The sequence below is a fragment of the Drosophila eugracilis genome, unplaced genomic scaffold, assembly GCF_018153835.1.
Source record: "Drosophila eugracilis isolate 14026-0451.02 unplaced genomic scaffold, ASM1815383v1 contig_1104, whole genome shotgun sequence".
NCBI classification, from domain to species: Eukaryota; Metazoa; Arthropoda; class Insecta; order Diptera; family Drosophilidae; genus Drosophila; species Drosophila eugracilis.
In genome coordinates this window covers 400,748-419,155 of record NW_024571881.1, presented here as the reverse complement: position 1 = coordinate 419,155, position 18,408 = coordinate 400,748, and the positions used below count along the sequence as shown (strand labels likewise).

Genomic DNA, 18,408 nt, shown 5'->3' with positions numbered 1-18,408 from the left:
CCCAGTTAATGCACATGCAGGCGGTTGGTGGTATAGTGGGTGGGTAGTTATGGGGTGGCTAGTGGGCCTGGCAGACCCACAATGAAGTCATTGACTTTTGTGTTCTGTCTGCGGCAACTCTGCCTCGTCATCCGCCTCCATCTCCGTCTCCTGCTCCTGCTCCTGCTCCCACTCTTTATAATAATTCACTCGGCAGCTGTTGCTAAGCCGCAGCTGCATTGATGCGAAAGCCACGCCCACAATTGCCACTACCACTATACCACTAACCCCCAACACCGAACACCCAAGCCCCATCCTTGATTATCGGGCTCACTGGGTTTTGTGCTCAAGCCAACTGCCATGGCAATTGTTAGCCGGTTTTCGCGACACTCAACGTTTTTGCCCGCCGAATGTTTTTCGGTTTACGGTTTGTGTTTCATGTTTTATGGCTTCCTTCCGATTACAGTGCCTCCGAAAATTATGCCCATCCAGGCCATGACGAACATGCTTCGCGAAGGAATGCGCGCGGCCATATCCTGTCAGATCCTTGAGGGCGATCTGCCCGTCAGCTTTCGCTGGGAACGCAATGGCAAGCCGCTGATCGGCACAGGGTGAGTTCTGGAATAAATAAGTGATTAGAAACCTATCTTCTAACCTCTCCAAATCATTTACAATTTTTATCTCAGCAATGAGGTGTTCCGCCGCTTGGATGAGTATTCCGCCAGCTTGGTTATCGAGCATATATCCTCAGATCATTCAGGAAACTACACATGCATAGCAAGCAATGTGGCGGGCACTGAAAAGTTTACTGTACCGCTGACCGTAAATGTGCCTCCGAAGTGGATTCTGGAGCCAAAGGACTCGAGTGCCCAGGCGGGAGCCGATGTCCTCCTTCACTGCCAATCATCAGGCTATCCCACGCCAACTATCACTTGGAAAAAAGCCATCGGGCCAACGCCTGGGGAGTACAAGGACTTCCTTTACGAGCCCACCGTGCAGCTCTTTCCCAACGGAACAATATTCTTCAAGAAGATTAGCAAAGAGTCACAAGGACACTTTCTCTGCGAGGCCAAAAATAATATTGGTTCCGGAGTGAGCAAGGTCATCTTCCTCAAAGTTAATGGTGAGTTTGTACTAGACCTAAATTAGGACTAACGCTTACACAGAATCACAGCAGCCACGGAAATATGAGTGATTGCCGTTAGTGTTCTAATGCCGTAACGTAAGCAATCATAAGTTAATCAGCTGGCCGTTGACTTTTGTTAGCTTACGTTAACTTGTATAACTGTAAAATACGTATTTTAAACTCTTATAACATAAAATTAGTGTATGTCAAAGAAAAACTAATGCCACTTACAGCTGCACAGCATATAATTTATCTAAAGCCACGCCTCTTTTTGTACTCCACAGTGCCCGCCCACTTTCAAACGAAGACGAAACAGATTTCGGTGGCCAAAGGCAAGCAGGTACATGTGCAGTGCAACGTGCAGGGCGACAATCCCATCGACTTCAAATGGAAAATCCAGGCAACGCAACAGTATCTCGACGAGTCACTGGATTCCCGGTAAGTGCGAGGGGTATCCCCCGCTCTTGGTTTGGTGCCTTTCCCGCCCTTTTGGATGTCTGGATGTCTGGCGAAATCAATTCCAAGTCGATTGCAAACAACAAATTGCTTTTAATTAAAGGAGTTCTGTGGAGGCTAGGATTTCAATTCGAGTTGTGGTGCTGGTGCTGGTGCTGGTTCTGGTCCTGGTCCTTAGCAAGGATACCAGTACGTGGTCAGAGCCTAACTCAATTTTCACCAGCCAATGAGTTCTGAGACTCTCTGTGTCTGCCTCATATTTTTGCAATGAGAATTCTCATATTCCAGACTCTAATCAAGGGCCTTCTATTGCTCTTTGTATTTGCCAAGCACTTTGAGAAAAAGCTATAAATTTTAAGATTTATTCTAGAAAAATTTTTTTAAAAAAGATTATCGGATTTAAATGGGAAACATGAATAATTGCTAAACTTATAGCACTTGCTAATTAAGAAAACAACTTAGTTAGAGAAAAGTGGGACAGACTATCACTTGAATACAAAGTTAGAAGAACTTCTTCTAAAATCTAATTTAAATCTTCAGACGTTAACTATTTTTCTCTAAGTATCCTCACTCAAAGAACTTAACCAGGACCAATCCAATAAGGCAAAAAAAAGAAAACTTGGGCCTGCAGTTGCCATTTAGAAATGCCATTTCCCCGTCCTTATAGTTGGAGATTCTGTTCCATTTTAGTGCCCACTTGTGTCCTTCTGTATTTGTGTATCGTAAGTGTTTTAATGTATATGTATTTCCGGCTTTCTCTTTTCTTCCGGCCCACACTACAACCACCCACCTGCCTTTGGCTTGGCAAACAACTGAATATGCACATGCGTTTTATTTATTTATGCCATTTGCACACGCACACGAATGCCACGTGTGCCTGTATGACTCTGCGACTGTGTGCGTATGTGCGTATCGGTGTGTGCATTTCGGACTCGTACGTCTTCGTCTTTGTCAACAAAACTACAACTGGCACAACAACAACAACAACAACTCGTGGAAAACATTGTTATAAAATTGCATTGCATCGCTCACGTTGCGCAAACACGTATCCCACATCCACGTATCCGTATCTGCATCTTCATCTGCATCTGCATCTGTATCTGTATGTGCACCTGGCTTATATCTGTGTGTGTGTGTACTTGGCTACCGTGTCTCTTAAATGCATTTACTTGCATATAAATCACACTCGCATACATACACACTCATACACACACACACAGGTACACAATAAGAGATCAAGTGCTCGACGACGGCATGGTCTCCGAATTGGGCATTTCGCACACATATCGCCAGGATACGGGCATTTATATCTGTCAGGCTAGCAATGCATTCGGACAGGTAAGTTGCAAGGCTGACACTTTTGTGTGGCACACGACACCGTGATATTATTATGTATCGAGTTGACTTAAATCAAACTGTCGTTGGACTAATGGAATTGGGCCGAGCTCTAGTTCATTTCGATCGGTAGTTTCTACGCAGTCAGCTCAATGAGACCCATAAATCACTGGTCTAAACATACAAACAATATATTTGAAATATGTCAAAATAATCTAGGTTACACCCGAAATCCATTTCATATACATCGAAATAATAAATATATGGCACAACATGCCTAAAAGTATGCTTTAAAAGGCATTAATCTGATCTTAAAAAGTTACTCGGGTGCTTGCATTTCCTAAATATTTCTATCATGTTAGTATATTATTAGTTATTATATTTAGACTAAACAAAAGACCTACAGTTTTTTCGGGTGTACAAAATCTATGAGTTCGTCTGCAGTACGCACAACTCACACACTGTCAGAAAACTTTAGCCCCAACGTCGTCTGTCTGCAAGTTTGGCCCAAAAGCCCGCTTCCTCTTCAGCCACTGCTGTTAACCCTAATTTATGGCAATTTGAATGAGACTCGAGCAGCAGCTGCAACTGGCTGCCTGTCATGACTTTCACTGGGCGCAAATGAACTCTTAATGTACCAACTCGGTCCAACTCCATCCCCGTTTCTATCATCATCATCATCATTATCATCACCAACGCCAACTGAATAGCTAGGTGTAACTTACACGAGCCCATTCGATTTTTGGCAGGACGAGATGTCCATCCAGCTCATCGTACAGGAGGTGCCCGAGCAGCCCAAGAATCTCCGCATCAACTCGCAGCAGTCGCGCAGCCTGCAGCTAACCTGGAGCCAACCCTTCGCCGGCAACAGTCCCATCGAGGAGTACCACATCTACTACAAGCAAATATCAGGTGAGACTTAGTGACTTTAAGTCATTGGAATTAGGGAAAATGGGAGCTTAAAGGCCTCACTTAGACTTATTTGCTTATTCTACGCCAACAAGATTTAATTTCATAGATTTCTATTCTCCATCAGACATTTGGCAGAACTCTGAGCACCTCACAATAGCCGGAGCCCAAACTGTGATCAACATCCAGCAACTGCGTCCTGCAAAGGCATACCACATCCGTATGTCGGCGGAGAATAAACTTGGTGCCTCCGAGTTCTCTGAGGTGGTGCAGGTGACCACGCTGGAGGAGGTGCCTTCCGGTCCGCCAATCGCCGTAAGAGCCGATCCCAAAAGTTCCACCGAGATCTTCGTGACCTGGGATGCTCCGGAACGTGATCACTGGAACGGCATTCTGCTCGGCTACTACGTGGGCTATCAGATGTCACTGACCCCCGAGGACAAGGAAGTGAATCCTACACAAGGTTTCAGCTTTAAGACCGTCGAGGTGCGGTCGCATTTCGGCGGCGAGACAGTGCTGGCCAACCTCAACAAGTTCACCCAGTACCATGTGATTGTGCAGGCCTACACCAGCCAGGGTAGCGGCCCCCCCAGCAAGGAGATTGCCGTGCAAACAATGGAGGACGGTGAGTGTTGCTGGGCAGTGGCTGGGTGGAGCCATCTGGCTCACATTGATTGCATTCGTTAATTGCCCGTACACGAAATCTGACCTGGGCCACGGCAACTGGCCATCCAGAAGTCTGACTTTGAGTCAGAGGCTGTGTATGCACTTAAAAAAATAAGCGAATATCCAAAGTCAAGTTTTTGTTTTACCTGCTGGCTTTAAATTCAAGCATTTTTGTTTTAAATTTTCTAAAAGCAAAGAGTAAAAAACGTTTTAAAAACTGCTGTTCCTCTCCTGCAGTTCCGTCATCCCCACCAGAGTCGCCGCAGTGCGATGTCCTAGGCTCCACATCGATTTATATCACCTGGTCACCGCCGGACATTGATGGGCAAAATGGAAAAATCAAGGGCTACAAAGTTTTTTACATATCGGTCGACGAGCTGTACGGTAAGTCCGAAATGCTTCCCAGTCCACCTCAGATAGATTGCCATATACGTTTAAGAGGACTTCCCAAAGGGGTTCGTGAAAGTAGTAATCGAATTAATAAGTAAAAATCAATTGAAAGTCTTTTAAAATAGTCTCTGAAGGTGATTTTAAAATAATAATGACTTAAAAATAATTTTTACGAAAATTCGTGCATTTCGGCAAACATTTATTTAAGTCGAATATGAGCGAGTAATTAGCAATTTAACAACTCATTACTCGGGATACTTGGTACCTTTCAATTGCTGCAATTTCATTCAGATTCAGCCGCATTTATGCAATAATAACGATGGTCAATTACCACACTGGAATGTGTCCAGAATGCTGTCGACCGGAATGACCGCAGCTTGGCCAAGTTATTTTCGAAATTTATGGCACTCGCAAATTAATTAGCCCACTTCATGGTCCTCATATTTCCAATCAGTGCTAATTGTTCTCGTCTCGTTCTCCTTCTACCGCCTCCTGTTGCTGTCGCTGTTCCTGTTCCTGTTACTGCTGCACTGCCTCGGTTACACGTGCTCAGAAACCGATCCGGAGGTTGTCAAGTCAACAAATCAATACGTCACCATCGAGAATCTGCGCAAATACACCAACTACACGGTCTGGGTTTTGGCTTACACCAAAGTAGGCGATGGCATGAAAACCAAACCGTTTTATTGCCGCACCCACGAGGATGGTAAGTGGCGTTCGGTTCAATGAACGCAAACGAGGTGCGGCACAACCCACTTCACCCGCCCCCAATCGCAATCGCAATCCCATCCAGCCATCATGCCCATCCTTCCCATTTCTTCCCATCCTCAATCCTCGCCAGCCACCTCGATTCGTTGTCGTTGCCGCGCTGGCAATTTTCATGCAACACCATGCACCCACCCATCTACCGATATATACATTTATTCATATACTACATATATATATATATATATACGTTCATTTATTTGTGCAATCGCAATTGTGGAATGCAGTGCCCTCCGCCCCGCAGGCCATCAAGGCGATACCCGCGTCGAGCTCAAAAATCATAATATCCTGGCTGCCACCCGACCTGCCCAACGGTGACATTGTAAGTCTATTTCTGTAGCTCCATGGGGTTTATTATTGGATTGGTCAGGGAAGACTGATCAAGGTCAGCCTTATCACATTAATAACAAATTATCAACATAGTGTATTGATGCCATAATGTGCTCCATTCTAACGCTTAACCCATTCTCTCCCCCAGACGGGTTACACCTTCTACATGTCCATGCTGGAGGGAGGACGCGAGGAGGGCACCCACAAGCGTCTGCTGGGTCCATTCGTGGAAATGCACGAGACTGTGCGCACCCAGGAGTCGGCCACGTACCAATTCTGGCTGACTGCCTCAACCAAGATGGGCGAGGGCGAGAAAACACAAGTGGTCACGGTGCCACCGAACAATAAGGTCCCCGCCCGGATAGTGTCCTTTAGCCAGCGTATAGTCACGCCCTGGAAGGAGCATTTGGAACTGCCCTGTCGGAAGGTAGGAGCACCAGCTCCGGTTACCATTTGGCGGCAGGATGGTCACAATATGGAGACGAGTGCCCGCAAGACGATAGCCAAGAATGGTACGCTCTATATGAAGGAGTGCCAGGCCAGTGATGCCGGCAATTACACCTGCAGCGTGGAGAACACCTGGGGCAAGGACGAGATAGTCTACAATATAGTGGTGAAAGTGCCTCCAGATGCACCCAATCTCACGGTGATAAATGCCTATACGGATAGCCTGCTCCTGGAATGGATGGACAATAGTCATGGCGGTAGCCCAATCCTTGGTTATGTCATCAATTACAAACGTGACAATGGAGATTGGGAGGAGCTGCAAGTGGACTCCAAGACCACTTCGCACCTGCTGACCAATCTGTGGTGCGGGACACGATATCAGCTGTATATAACTGCTTATAATAAGATTGGAACAGGGCTACCCTGCGATATAGTCAACTCCTATACAAAGGGTAATCCTCCTGTTCAGCCAAAGCACTCCCAGATGATCACCAACAACTCAACGAGCGTTACTTGCTGGCTGGATTCCTGGGGAGATGGGGGCTGTGGCATCCTCTATTTTATGATCGAGTCGAGGGTTTACGGACGATCTTCGTGGGCGGTGGTCTCCAATCATATTCCGCCAACGGAAAGGATATATACGGTGAGCGATCTGGTTCCAGGCACTAAGTATCAGCTCAAAGTCACGGCCCATAATAATGCCGGTTCCACAACGGCTATCTACAACTTTACCACACTCTCTACTCAAGGAGGTAACTTTTGGAATCACACTCTTAGAGGATTATTGTAATGTTGGATTTTATTTTTTAGTGATGTATAACAACGACCACTCCACGCCCGTTTCCCACCTGAGCGATCTGCCCTTCTATGCCAACTTCAAGCTGCTACTGCCCATCTGCTTTTCCCTACTGATGTTGCTGGCTTTGATTGGCGCCGCTTTGTTTCTCAGAAAGCGAAGTAAGTCCTTAAAAATAAAAGGAAAATGAAGAAATTAAATTAAAACTTCTTACAGAGCTGAGCAACCAGGCCCGACTGGCTAGTTCCTCAATGTCGGAGTCTCCGTCGCTGGCCAATCTGCAGAACAAACAAAATCGGGACCAACAGTATCTAGCCGTACGATGTAATCCAGGAACCTCCGCGCCAAGGGGATCGAATTCCAACGATTCCGGGAGCTTTGGCAAGGCGGAGGGCAATGAGTACATCGAGGACATCTGTCCCTATGCCACCTTTCAACTGAACAAACAGACTTATAGCGAGAGCTCCTACAGCGGCAATGTGTACAGTGGTCCCTACCACTCGGTGCGCGGATCCTTTGTCTACCACGATGTCAAGCCAGAAAGCTATCATGTGAGTACAAATAAGTAAAGTTTATTAATTTTAATTACTAAAAACTCTTTCCTCTTACAGTCTAAGGAACCGGAGTACACTAAAGTGCGACGAAAAGTTGGTCGTCTCAGGGATCCGCACTCAGAGAGCCAAGGTAGCTATGACATGGGTTTACGTTCACCCCTCCTGCCTTTTGTACAATCCCCATTCCTGCCCCAAAACCCCAAAGATTCCTAGCTAGCTGTAAGCCAAATTGAATCATCGTTTGTCACAGTCGCATCCCATCCAAACCTATCCAAGCGATCCTCTAAGCCCTTGGTTTAACCCATCTTTTTCTCATTGCTCTCAACGTTTTTCTCCATTCACATTCCGTACATCATCTCGATAAAACCAACAAACAACGTACAAATCCATCGAATCGTACTAAACTTTTTAGAATCGGACAATCCAGGTTCAACAGATTCCGAAGTTAGGAAAATCCTAACGCTTCACATCCCAATTACAGAATATGACACACTCGGCTCCGAGTCCGACAATGATGTGTCTGCACGCGCTCTTAACTCGGCCAAGTATCGTGCACAACGTGGTAAGCAGAAACCTTTATAAAATAAAAATTCATTATAACATTCTTATAAATTTAGATTTAGTTACCTTTTAGTAATTTATAACTAATAACGCATTATACACTTACAGATACCCAGGATGAGACTTCATCCTCTTCCGAGACCACGCCCACTAGCATGACCCGAAAATCGAAGCCGCCGTTCGCCGCCCGTAAGGCAGGAAAGCCGGGGACGAGCGGTAAACGGCACGTGCGAAGTTCCAGTGGCTATTCTAGCCACAATGAAGAAACTACTTTTAGGTAAGAGATCGCGAGATAATGCAAAGTATCGATTGCCGCTACTTACGTAATCAGAACCCTGTACGTTTAGCATATCCAACTATCCACCAAACTATCAGGACCACATAAATCCACCAGCTCGTTTTTCGGATGCCAACGACAAGACGAAGACCCAGACGTCGCCACGAATGCGTGCCAATCAGAAACTGCACCGGGAGGCTTTCCAGATAAATGTCTAGGCCCCCAGGAAGGGTGTTAATTTTAAACGTAATCTTAAACTGATTGTATAAACGGAATTCGCGTGAAACGAAACTGTAAAATTTGTTGTAAATCCACCCAATAAGCGAGAAAACCAATTCGAAATCGTATTAAAATTTCGACAGACTTGACTTGAAGCCCACTTCCAGCTAACTAACTCTAAAAAAACAATACCTAAATGTCAGTAAATCTAAAAGAGCATTTCAACTATTTACAACAGAGCAGACAAGAATCGATGGTGAGGCAGCTGGGGGAGAAGAGCGAATGAATCGAATATTACAAATTTTAGAGGAAAATTTGATTTTCAACGAACATCAGTTTTTTCTAACGAAACGGAAACAGCACGAGAAATAAACCATAAGACTTATTTACACACTGATTATGCTTAGTTAAACTTGAAAAGCTGCGTAAGTGTAATGAACATAAACTTAAAATAAGTTGAGGCAAAGGCAGAGACGGGATGGATATAAATAAATTAATGTTATAGATCCTAAATTAAGCATTTAATGTATGATAAACCGAACTGCGGCAGGCCGCAGATGTGACAAGTCGGGCAAGGGCAGATAAACATATAGTACTATATGCGCATAACAATACTATATAAAATTGAAAGAAAGTTACCGAAATTCTTTGCATTTGTAGTGAATTATGAACATTTCGTTGAACTGCATTGTTTGTTTCCATTGATCCAGTTTTGCGTCAGTTTGTAAGTGTTTGCGGCAAGAATACTTGACAACTGTTAGCTAGTTACTTAAATGAATTAAATTAATTTACGGGGATACAATAAAACGAATGCATTCAGATAGTTTATGAAACTGTTGTACATAGCTAAGCGTCATACAATTACGAGTACTTCTAAAATCGTATTATACAAAGATAAAACCAAAAATTAAAAACATAAAAAAAAATTACATGGAGCATAAGAACGTATTAAATGTTAGTGGAAGATATTAACGAAAGCCAAACCAGCATGCATTTCCATAAGCCGAAAACTAAGTGACCGCTCAAAACTAGAAAACTACTATTGACCCGATACAGACAGATATAGCCGAATATTTGCCAAATAGCATACACATCTCCGATACACAGACACAGCTCCTGTACCATATAGACACGCGTATATATACATACATAACTCTATTTTCCAATAGCTACAACGACAAACAACAACCAAGCAACCAATTACATGACAATATGACACAACAAGTACATACATACATATTAAAAGCATTAACGATAAAAACCAAAGATTGTAAACGTAATACCACTCGTGGATGATTGATTAACTTATAAAGTTGAAGTTTAATGAATTAACTAGAATCGAGAACACATTTGGCAAAGGCAACTTTTCAGACTGCACAACAAAATGAAAACAAAAGCAAATTGTAGGCATTTAAAAAACTTCAACTGCAGTACTTGGTTGTAAATTCGAAAATAAAAGGTGTTTTGGCACATTGCTATTAAGAAAACTACATAAACAAGTTGTAAAATTACACACGAAAATTCTTCTAAAACAGCACAGTTTATGTACATTAAAAATAGTTCGCGGAATCAATGAAAAACTTCAAATACATGACATGACTTATGATAAAACCAAGCAAACATCGCTCTTTTATTGGGAGATAACAGTAAGTCGCATTTATTTACATTTGAAAGTCGAGTTAAACCGATGTTACTGGGCGGGAATATGGAAATATATATACTCGTCTCGTACGTATGCAGATATATAATATAGATTCACACCGAAAGGAAAGCTTTTCCTTAAAACTAATTATCCCTCATATCATTCTTGCAATTGTTGCATTTAAAGCATTTTCATATATGTAGATATACATTACAGATAGACAGTTTCGGAACTAAGAGCTATACAATGATTGTGTTTCACTTACACATAACTTAAGGCTAAACAGGTTACATTATATCTTAGTGGCTTTAACGCGGTTACAAAAGGGAATTCTAACATTTCGCTTAGAGAACACTCTTGTACACTAGGGCAAAAGTAGTACAACGCAACGTTACGATGGTATATAAAAATTAAAGTAAAGGAGTAGCAAAACGGATTTCAAATATAGTTTAGGCCACAAACTGGAGGCTTATTAAGGATAAAGTCCAAGCCTTATACGTGAGACGTGATTCAGCTTTGATTGGTTTTGATTGCTTTTTTGCTTTGTTGCTTATGGCAGATATCAGAACATGATGGGCTTGTCCTTGCACTGGTCTATTACGTATCCCGTAAAGCGTTTCAGAAACTTGGGATACTCTCGCTTGTACACAGCTCTCAGTGCGCTTGCTGGCGCCCAGCCTCCGGGATTAACTAGCCATAGGAAATAACATAAATAATAAATATAAATTTACTAGTAAAAAGAACAGGATACTTACCCACAGAGCAGTAGGTTATTTTGCAGGTTAAATCGCTTCGATTCAGGGGCTGACCCTTCACATAACCCTCTGGCAGATGGGTCTGGCAGGCCAGGATGACAGTCAGGAAGATCCTCACGCACTTTCCATTTTTGGACTCCTGCTTGGCGTACTCTGTTGAGTTATTGCAAACAACCCACATGTCCCGAGCTCCCGGTTCCAGGTTGTCGGTGATCTTGCGCATGTGCGACCAGAATTGCGCATCCCGCTGGCTCGCCGGCCATATTCTCTTGTGGGTTTGCAGAAAGAGCAGGGTGTCCGCCGAGATTTTCTCAAGAATTGTGCAGTCCTCCAAGGTGGCTGTGAATTATAGAGCATTAAACAGTCAATAAAGCGTTATATAGATATAACAAAAAACCTATGCATGAAAAATCTCTCCATAAAAGTGGCGAGTTAAATCTTAGGTCAACAAGATTTCGTAAATTGTTTGATTTAGATAAGTACTAGACGCAAATAAGTAAAGAAAAAAGCTTTTAACCATTTTTGCGTAACAATCATGACTTTTTCCCAGATAATGCCACGTTTATAGTCAATTCAGTTATGATTATAAATTTATGATATAAATAGCTTTATAATGCAATAAAGCTTTTTTTAATTGCCCACCTAAAGACCAACAAATAAAAGTAAAAGCTAGACTCATTCAAATACTCACTTTCCCAGTCGTTCCGGAACTCGGGCATGAAGAAGTAATGGCACATTTCCCTGGCCGTCACGCCCTGTACCGTATGATAGGCCTTCAGGGGATCCATGACTAGCCCGTTGACCTCCTCCTCGCGTTTGTACATTTTGATCTCCCCTTCGTCGGCAAAGATTTGCCAGCCATTTCCGTCCTGGCCAACGCCCTCGCGTGCGTAGTGCAGCTGCTCCTTGCACACGCGATCGATCTGTGGGATAAATCCAATTAATGGCTGGATATTAAGGGGGAAGATTGGCAATTTCCGGTCCTACCTCGGGCCACAGGGCATGGCTAATGGCCTCCGCCCCTGTGCCGAACTCCTCGCGCGCCTCCTCGCCCTCGGCCACTGCCTCGTGTGGAACGTTGACCAGCGTCTGGGAGATCTGTGACTGCAGCTTTAGCTTGAAGCGCAGTTGCATGTCCTCCTCGATTTTGTCCAGGCCCGTTTCAACCGCATCGAAGAACTCATCTTCGGGCAATGTGGAATGTGGACCCTCCTGCAATATTGAAAGGGAAATGAATGCCAAAATATACATATCCATTAACACTGGGCACGTTCTGTACTTAATAAACTAAGTCAAGTTTAGCCCAAAACATCTTCGAAGGTTCGGCCTAATTAATTTTAATGACGAAACCGCATTCAAACCAATTGGAAAGAAATGGAACGTGCTTTGTATAAATTAATCGCCGACACTTGTGCGGCCAAATGGCCCAAGAAAATCCAATTTATGCTGTTGTTTTTTCGCCCGTTCCATTCCCTAACCAGTCAGCAGGCGGAGATTCTCGTAGTCGGCTGGCATGCGTAATTGGGCGAGCATAATGGACACAAAGGCGCATCATTGTGCCATGAATACGAAAGCAGAAGACCGCCAGACGGGGCTTGGTACTTGAATCCCATTAAAGCAGTGGAAACTCTCCGGGGAAAACACTACCGAAACTACTTAAATTCCTGCTGAAGCTCAATTAAATTAATGAATATTTTTTGTGTATTTTTTAAACTGTTCGTTTTTAACTTTAGTTTTGTGATTAAAAATATATAAACTTTCTCAATATAGTACTCGAAATGGAAAGAAAGACAATTGTTTGCTTAACATGAAAAGCCACAAGTTTACTCATTTCTATGTTTACGAGTCTTCACTGTACACATTTTGACGTCTGCGGGTGGCGCGTGTATCCCCAGAACGGCAACCGGCACAAAATAAATGCCTCGAATGGAATTTTTACGAAATTGAATTTATATTTATTAATTAAACCAGACATGTGCGCTGCCACAGGCGGTGAAATAAATACACTCCCCGACGTGAAGTCGAGTGCATCATCATCTTGGCCAAGTGGGGAAACTGGGAAATGGCCAGCGATGAAGTCATGAGCTATATCTACTTATTCCTGTGGCGTCGCTTTGTCTCCTCTAACCAGGCTCCTCTCCAAATTGCTGGATTTTAACCCAACAGAAAAAAAACTGTTATCAAGCGGGCAAAAGTTCTCCTCGTTCACAGCAGGTAAATAACAGGAATCCAAACGCGAGAGAGCCAAATAGAGAGAGAGAGAGAAAGGTTTTGCGTGGCAAGCGAAAGCGGAGAATGCGAGCAAACTAGTGTCCGGACGAATCCTTCCGTCGGGCACAAGGACACAAAACAAACTGTTGCTGGTGGCAAAAACGCAATGGCCACATGGCCAGGATGAGAGGAGAAGAGAGCAAGCCAACGAATGAGAACAGGAGATGGCGGGTGGATGAGAGTAAAAAAGCGAAAAGCCCGCAAAGCAAAAAGCTTTAATGAAAAGGATTTCTCGTATTTAAATAATAAATCAATGCGTGGGGTTTAAGCCACCGCACTTTCCAACTTATAAACATTCAACACGGCTTGGGTTGGCCGACAAATGAGGCCAATTTGGTTTGAAAAACCAACCGCCAACATTTTATCCCTCTTCTTTGGGGGAACACTTAAAGAAATAATTGCTAAACTACTCACCCAACTAAAGGTTTTATGTAAAATTCCAAACATTTTAATCTACGGAATTCAGAATTTCCCAAACTTAAGTTTATCAAGTTAAGAATTTTTCATTCATCACTATCAGTCTGAAATTCTGTATATAAAATTCCTTTCTAACAATTAATCTTTAAACACAGTCTGATGAGTAATAGAACTTCGTTTATAAAGATCTTATAGGAATAGGCTATGTCCGTGACTGCACTGAACCAAAATTAATGAAAAATATCTAAACTTTCTGAATTTGTTAACTACTTATTATCATAGGTAATCATTTTTATTATTAATAAATTTTCCACACAAACTCAGTAATCAACACTCCCTAAATATACATTTTGTTTAAAGTTTTCTCATAGTGTACCTTTATTTGTTTGACTTTGCCCTTCTGAAAACCACCTGAGCGCCAAAGAAATCGCGCCGAGGGCATGGCGTTGACGTTGTTTATAAATTTATAAAATTTGTATATTTATTTTATTGTGCGTGCGTCGATTTTATATTTGCAACATGAGCTAGCACTCGCTAGCACTTGTATATGAATGTATTTATAATAGCTCTTTCAATGCAACACAAAGAATTTCACAATCTGCACACTCAATTAAATGCCACAGCAAATATGAAAAAAGAAACGGTTTCGTTTTGAATTGTTTGCCTGGCGAATTTGTTTATGATTGGTACGTGTTGGCCACTCGATCGCTGACCGCCGACTGACCAGCTTAGCTCATAAGCCATAAACCTGACAGCTGTAAGCCAGGCTGAAAGCAAGAGCTTGAGATATAGTTGGACTTTGAATGCTCTCAACTGGAATTTTTATGGAGAAAAAAATGATAAATTGAAGAAATCCAATATTAATATCTCCATTTTTAAGTGCAAGATGAAATGTCTTATTTATTAAAATATTTCTAAAGGTAATTCTGAGAGTATGACTTCATTTTTACTTCCTTTTAAAATATCATTTTAAATGTGATTATCACATATACCCCTTCATAAAAAGAGCAATCGGACCAACTATTAAATCATTCGTTAACCTTAATGTCTGCAATATTGGCTCGAGGTAAATCTTCAGCAATGTCCAACTGTCAATCTGACCAAAAGAAACCGTCTAGACGCTTCACTCTTTCAGCTTGAGTAGTCGCCAAGTGATTGGGCCAAGAATAACGACCAAGTCAATCCGTTGGACTATGATTAGAGGAGCAGTGCAGATAGTAGATAGACCCATATGGACATATGCCATTACATTATAATTGAATGGGCAAACAAATATAAGGCGGAAATCAGGCAGCGGTGTAAAGAAAGCAAAAAACTGTATTGCATGACCTATTGTAGATAAGAGCGGAACACAGGTATTCCGTGACAGCCAAAAATCGGAACCGAATATAGACATTCCATGAATCAATTGTAACCGCTTAAATAATAGTCCAGCGTGTTCTACTTTCCTTACATATGATGAAATCTCTGACACAACGTCGAACCAGGCAGTTTATTTTAAGACGCCGACAAATCACACGCAAATCGTTTTACGAATTTCGCGCCACTCTCTCGTTCGGTGATTGTTTGCTTTTTCAGTGGGAACGTGTTTGGCCCCGATTCGGGCAGCAATGACCGTGAATGCGATTACGCTTTTGCTTTTACGGGCTGTAAACTTGGACTCACCTCGAAATCTGGGCCAGGATATGATAGACGCTTCATTTTCTCGATTTCGTCCTTGAACTTTCTGCAAAACATAAACCACAGGAAATTTTATTTTAGTTTTAAGAATTAAAAATTAGTAATATTTCGTTATTCATATAGAAATGATTATCAATTGGAAAATATAGTAATTGTTTCTTGAAAGTTTTCAACCTAAATTCCAATATTATGATAAGTAAATACAACAAAATCAGACTAAATGGCTTCCATAATGGCTTTTAGAAATCTAATCCGACTAGGTCAACCTACTTGCTCTGGTCCTCGGAACGGCGGCGTTTGTCTATTTCACGATCCAGTTTCCGTTTCCATGACTCATCGCTCTCGCCAATGATTTCTAGGCAATGCTGCAGGGTGGTAAGCACGCCAGAGGTGGTGGCCCGAAACGTTATGGATTCCCCCTGAGAAATTTGGGGGTATACTAGCATATATAACCCGATAAGTGCTCTAATTTACCTTGAAATCGATGGACTTGAGACCGTCGCCCAGGTCTAAAGGTTGGACATTGTTTTTATTAACCTCCGAACAGGCATCAAAGTATCGCTGCAGCGTCTCGATCTGCCCGAAAAGGATATCCTTAAATGTCTCCAGTTCGCCAACCTTTTCGCGCAGGTTGCGCTGCGTCTTTTTCAGGCTTCCCCCACTGGTCAGCGAAATGGTGTTTGACTGAAGGCTCATTGTGCTGCCATGGCGCCGCAGTGAAGTGGTATCCGTGCTGCCCGTATCCTCCTTGTACAGCTGCAGAACTTCCACCCAGTGCATACGGTCCTCGCTAGTCTCCGCCCGCAGGCACCAGTTATTCAGGTTGTTGACCACCACATCAAACCGTAGTTCGTCTGACTCGTGGGCCTGCAAATGATAAGTTTACTTATAAGTATCCAAACCTAATAATAGGTAAGGAAAATTGTTTCCAAAATAATGATGAATACTTAGAACTCAACACTTGCAATGAGTATTTCTATTTGAAATCACATTCATAGCTTGTTTAATGGGAAAAGTTTGGAATGCATATAGTAAGGCAAAATAATACTGGAACTTATGGCCAGAAATGGGTATTTATTTCAGAGCCCAGATATTCAAACGAAATTAAATAAATTCGACAAATCAACGTAGTATAAAAAAACATTTATAGTTTATATGACTGATTAAAACGGAACGCAAATCAGTGGTAAACACTAAATTTCTACAATCATAATAACCCCCAAATTAACAACAATCTTAAATCTTATAGAAACGGAATATTCAGTCAAACTTCTATAATCTATCCGCCAATCTGCCAATAAAATAATTCCAAATAAGGAAGCATTGAGTTATAAAATCATTTAGATGTCTATCTTAGCACTCAATTCACAATAAATCTATTCTTATATAAATTTCGATTTATGGAAGCACTACTGTAATGTACTCCATTCAAGGCTACATTTTATGCTCGATTGAAGCAGTCATAAAACAAATTGTGATCATTAGGGAAAACACTTTGGATCCTGATTAGTTACAATATTTTTAATGGGATCTATCTATGCTGTATTAACTACAAATTAAACGAAATTCCTACTGTTAAAATATTGACCTTCTAATCGATTAAGGTTGTGATAAAACCATTCAATAGATTTAGCTTAATTATTTATAAATAAGAGCAGTACTCCAAAAGTCAACAAGAATTACAGGAATTGTCGGGGCTAGTGAGTCACTATTGTTTATATAGTTTTTTCTGCTTCGACAATATAAATAGATAAGTACACAATCGTGGTGAAACACCCTCCTAGAACAACACGCCCTCCTGTCAACAGAAGGCCTTATAATGGAGGTCTGAGGGGTTCGCCACTTACATTGATGACTTCAATTTGGTCTATTTTCGTCGCTCAACGTTAATTGATTGCGCTGCATTGATTGCATCGCTTGGAATTGGAATGGGAATGAGTGTATTGGCTTGGGAATTGAAGTTGACTAGGAATGAGGCGGAGACCTCGGGTCGTGGTCATCGTTGGTTAATGTGTCCCAAACACATGCGCAAACACTCACGCCCATTACTTTTTTATTAGTCCAATTGAAAGCACTTGGTGGAGGAGCTCCCAGCTGCACCCTCTCTTCGGCTGTCCTACCTTAATGGTGGCCTTGGTTAGGCTGATGGCTCCGCGGCACCCGAAATCCGACTCGGATTCGGATTTATAGTAGGATAGGGTTCCATCCTTCAGGACTATATAGCGCGGCTGCCACCCATAGATGTAGTTTGTCCATTTGCTAAGATAACCCCTCAGTTCGATGCTGTTGTCCAGATATTCTTCCTCCTCGGAGACATCGCTCTGGGACTGAGACCCCGCCGCTGCCTCATTACTTGACGGAGGCGATGCTGACTCCCCAGCGTTTGTGTCCATCGTCTGCCAGCTGCAGAGTTCCACTGCCGAGTTATCTGTACAATTAAAAGGTATGGGGGTATCTTAATCAGCAGGTTGCCGCAGAAGATTAAAAATATATTGCGCCACGTCCACTCAATGTAAACAACTACAATGCCGGCTGGCAATTTGAAGAGGCCATATCGTGATAATCCAATTCAATCAGCGAGCACATATCGCCTGACTCACAGCGCCTTGTCGCTAGCAAAGCTGCTCCCGGTTCCGTAGTAACAACTTGCCCCGACCCCACCCAGTAACACTCACCGTTCAATTATTGATTGCCCCGGCGATCCGCAAACATCTGTGCAACACGTAATGCCCTGGTTTGTTTGTGCAGAGTTTGGTAAATAAACGAAAAGAACTCACGACGCTGCTGTTTTTTTTCGCTGCGAAACCAAAACAAAGCTTCAAGTGTGACCAGG

General features: G+C 42.6%; 2 protein-coding genes across 6 annotated transcripts in view; one reads left to right on the top strand and one right to left on the bottom strand.

The window, feature by feature from the left end:
• The window catches only part of LOC108109839 (Down syndrome cell adhesion molecule-like protein Dscam2), a 40,274-nt gene extending 31,315 nt beyond the window's left edge, over positions 1–8,959 (top strand). The window contains exons 17-32 of one of the 4 annotated variants that reach the window (XM_017218585.2): positions 446–590; positions 666–1,102; positions 1,390–1,543; positions 2,782–2,899; positions 3,646–3,808; positions 3,933–4,430; positions 4,709–4,855; positions 5,415–5,567; positions 5,854–5,948; positions 6,105–7,155; positions 7,214–7,360; positions 7,416–7,750; positions 7,811–7,883; positions 8,166–8,315; positions 8,423–8,591; positions 8,662–8,959. In XM_017218585.2, the coding sequence (XP_017074074.1) occupies positions 446–590; positions 666–1,102; positions 1,390–1,543; positions 2,782–2,899; positions 3,646–3,808; positions 3,933–4,430; positions 4,709–4,855; positions 5,415–5,567; positions 5,854–5,948; positions 6,105–7,155; positions 7,214–7,360; positions 7,416–7,750; positions 7,811–7,883; positions 8,166–8,315; positions 8,423–8,591; positions 8,662–8,809 (3,983 nt within the window). In that variant the 3' untranslated portion in view covers positions 8,810–8,959. Of the gene's footprint in view, positions 1–445; positions 591–665; positions 1,103–1,389; positions 1,544–2,781; positions 2,900–3,645; positions 3,809–3,932; positions 4,431–4,708; positions 4,856–5,414; positions 5,568–5,853; positions 5,949–6,104; positions 7,156–7,213; positions 7,361–7,415; positions 7,751–7,810; positions 7,884–8,165; positions 8,316–8,422; positions 8,592–8,645 lie in introns of all 4 variants that reach the window. The other 3 variants (XM_017218587.2, XM_017218586.2, XM_017218588.2) reach the window with 3 other exon arrangements.
• A 1,479-nt stretch (positions 8,960–10,438) lies between these two features.
• Positions 10,439–18,393, bottom strand: LOC108109840 (ceramide transfer protein). 2 transcript variants are annotated; one of them, XM_017218590.1, is made up of 9 exons: positions 18,251–18,393; positions 17,696–18,003; positions 16,050–16,442; positions 15,846–15,994; positions 15,561–15,621; positions 12,195–12,419; positions 11,899–12,130; positions 11,208–11,546; positions 10,439–11,142 (listed from the first exon to the last, which is right to left on the bottom strand). In XM_017218590.1, exons 2-9 carry the CDS (start codon positions 17,966–17,968, stop codon positions 11,015–11,017), a joined length of 1,800 nt encoding a protein of 599 aa, XP_017074079.1. In that variant the 5' UTR covers positions 17,969–18,003; positions 18,251–18,393; the 3' UTR covers positions 10,439–11,014. The 2 variants fall into 2 exon arrangements, with proteins under 2 accessions (XP_017074079.1, XP_017074080.1); XM_017218591.1 differs by lacking the exons at positions 15,561–15,621; positions 15,846–15,994; positions 16,050–16,442; positions 17,696–18,003; positions 18,251–18,393 and adding an exon at positions 14,272–14,629.
• Between the last annotated feature and the right edge of the window lie 15 nt (positions 18,394–18,408).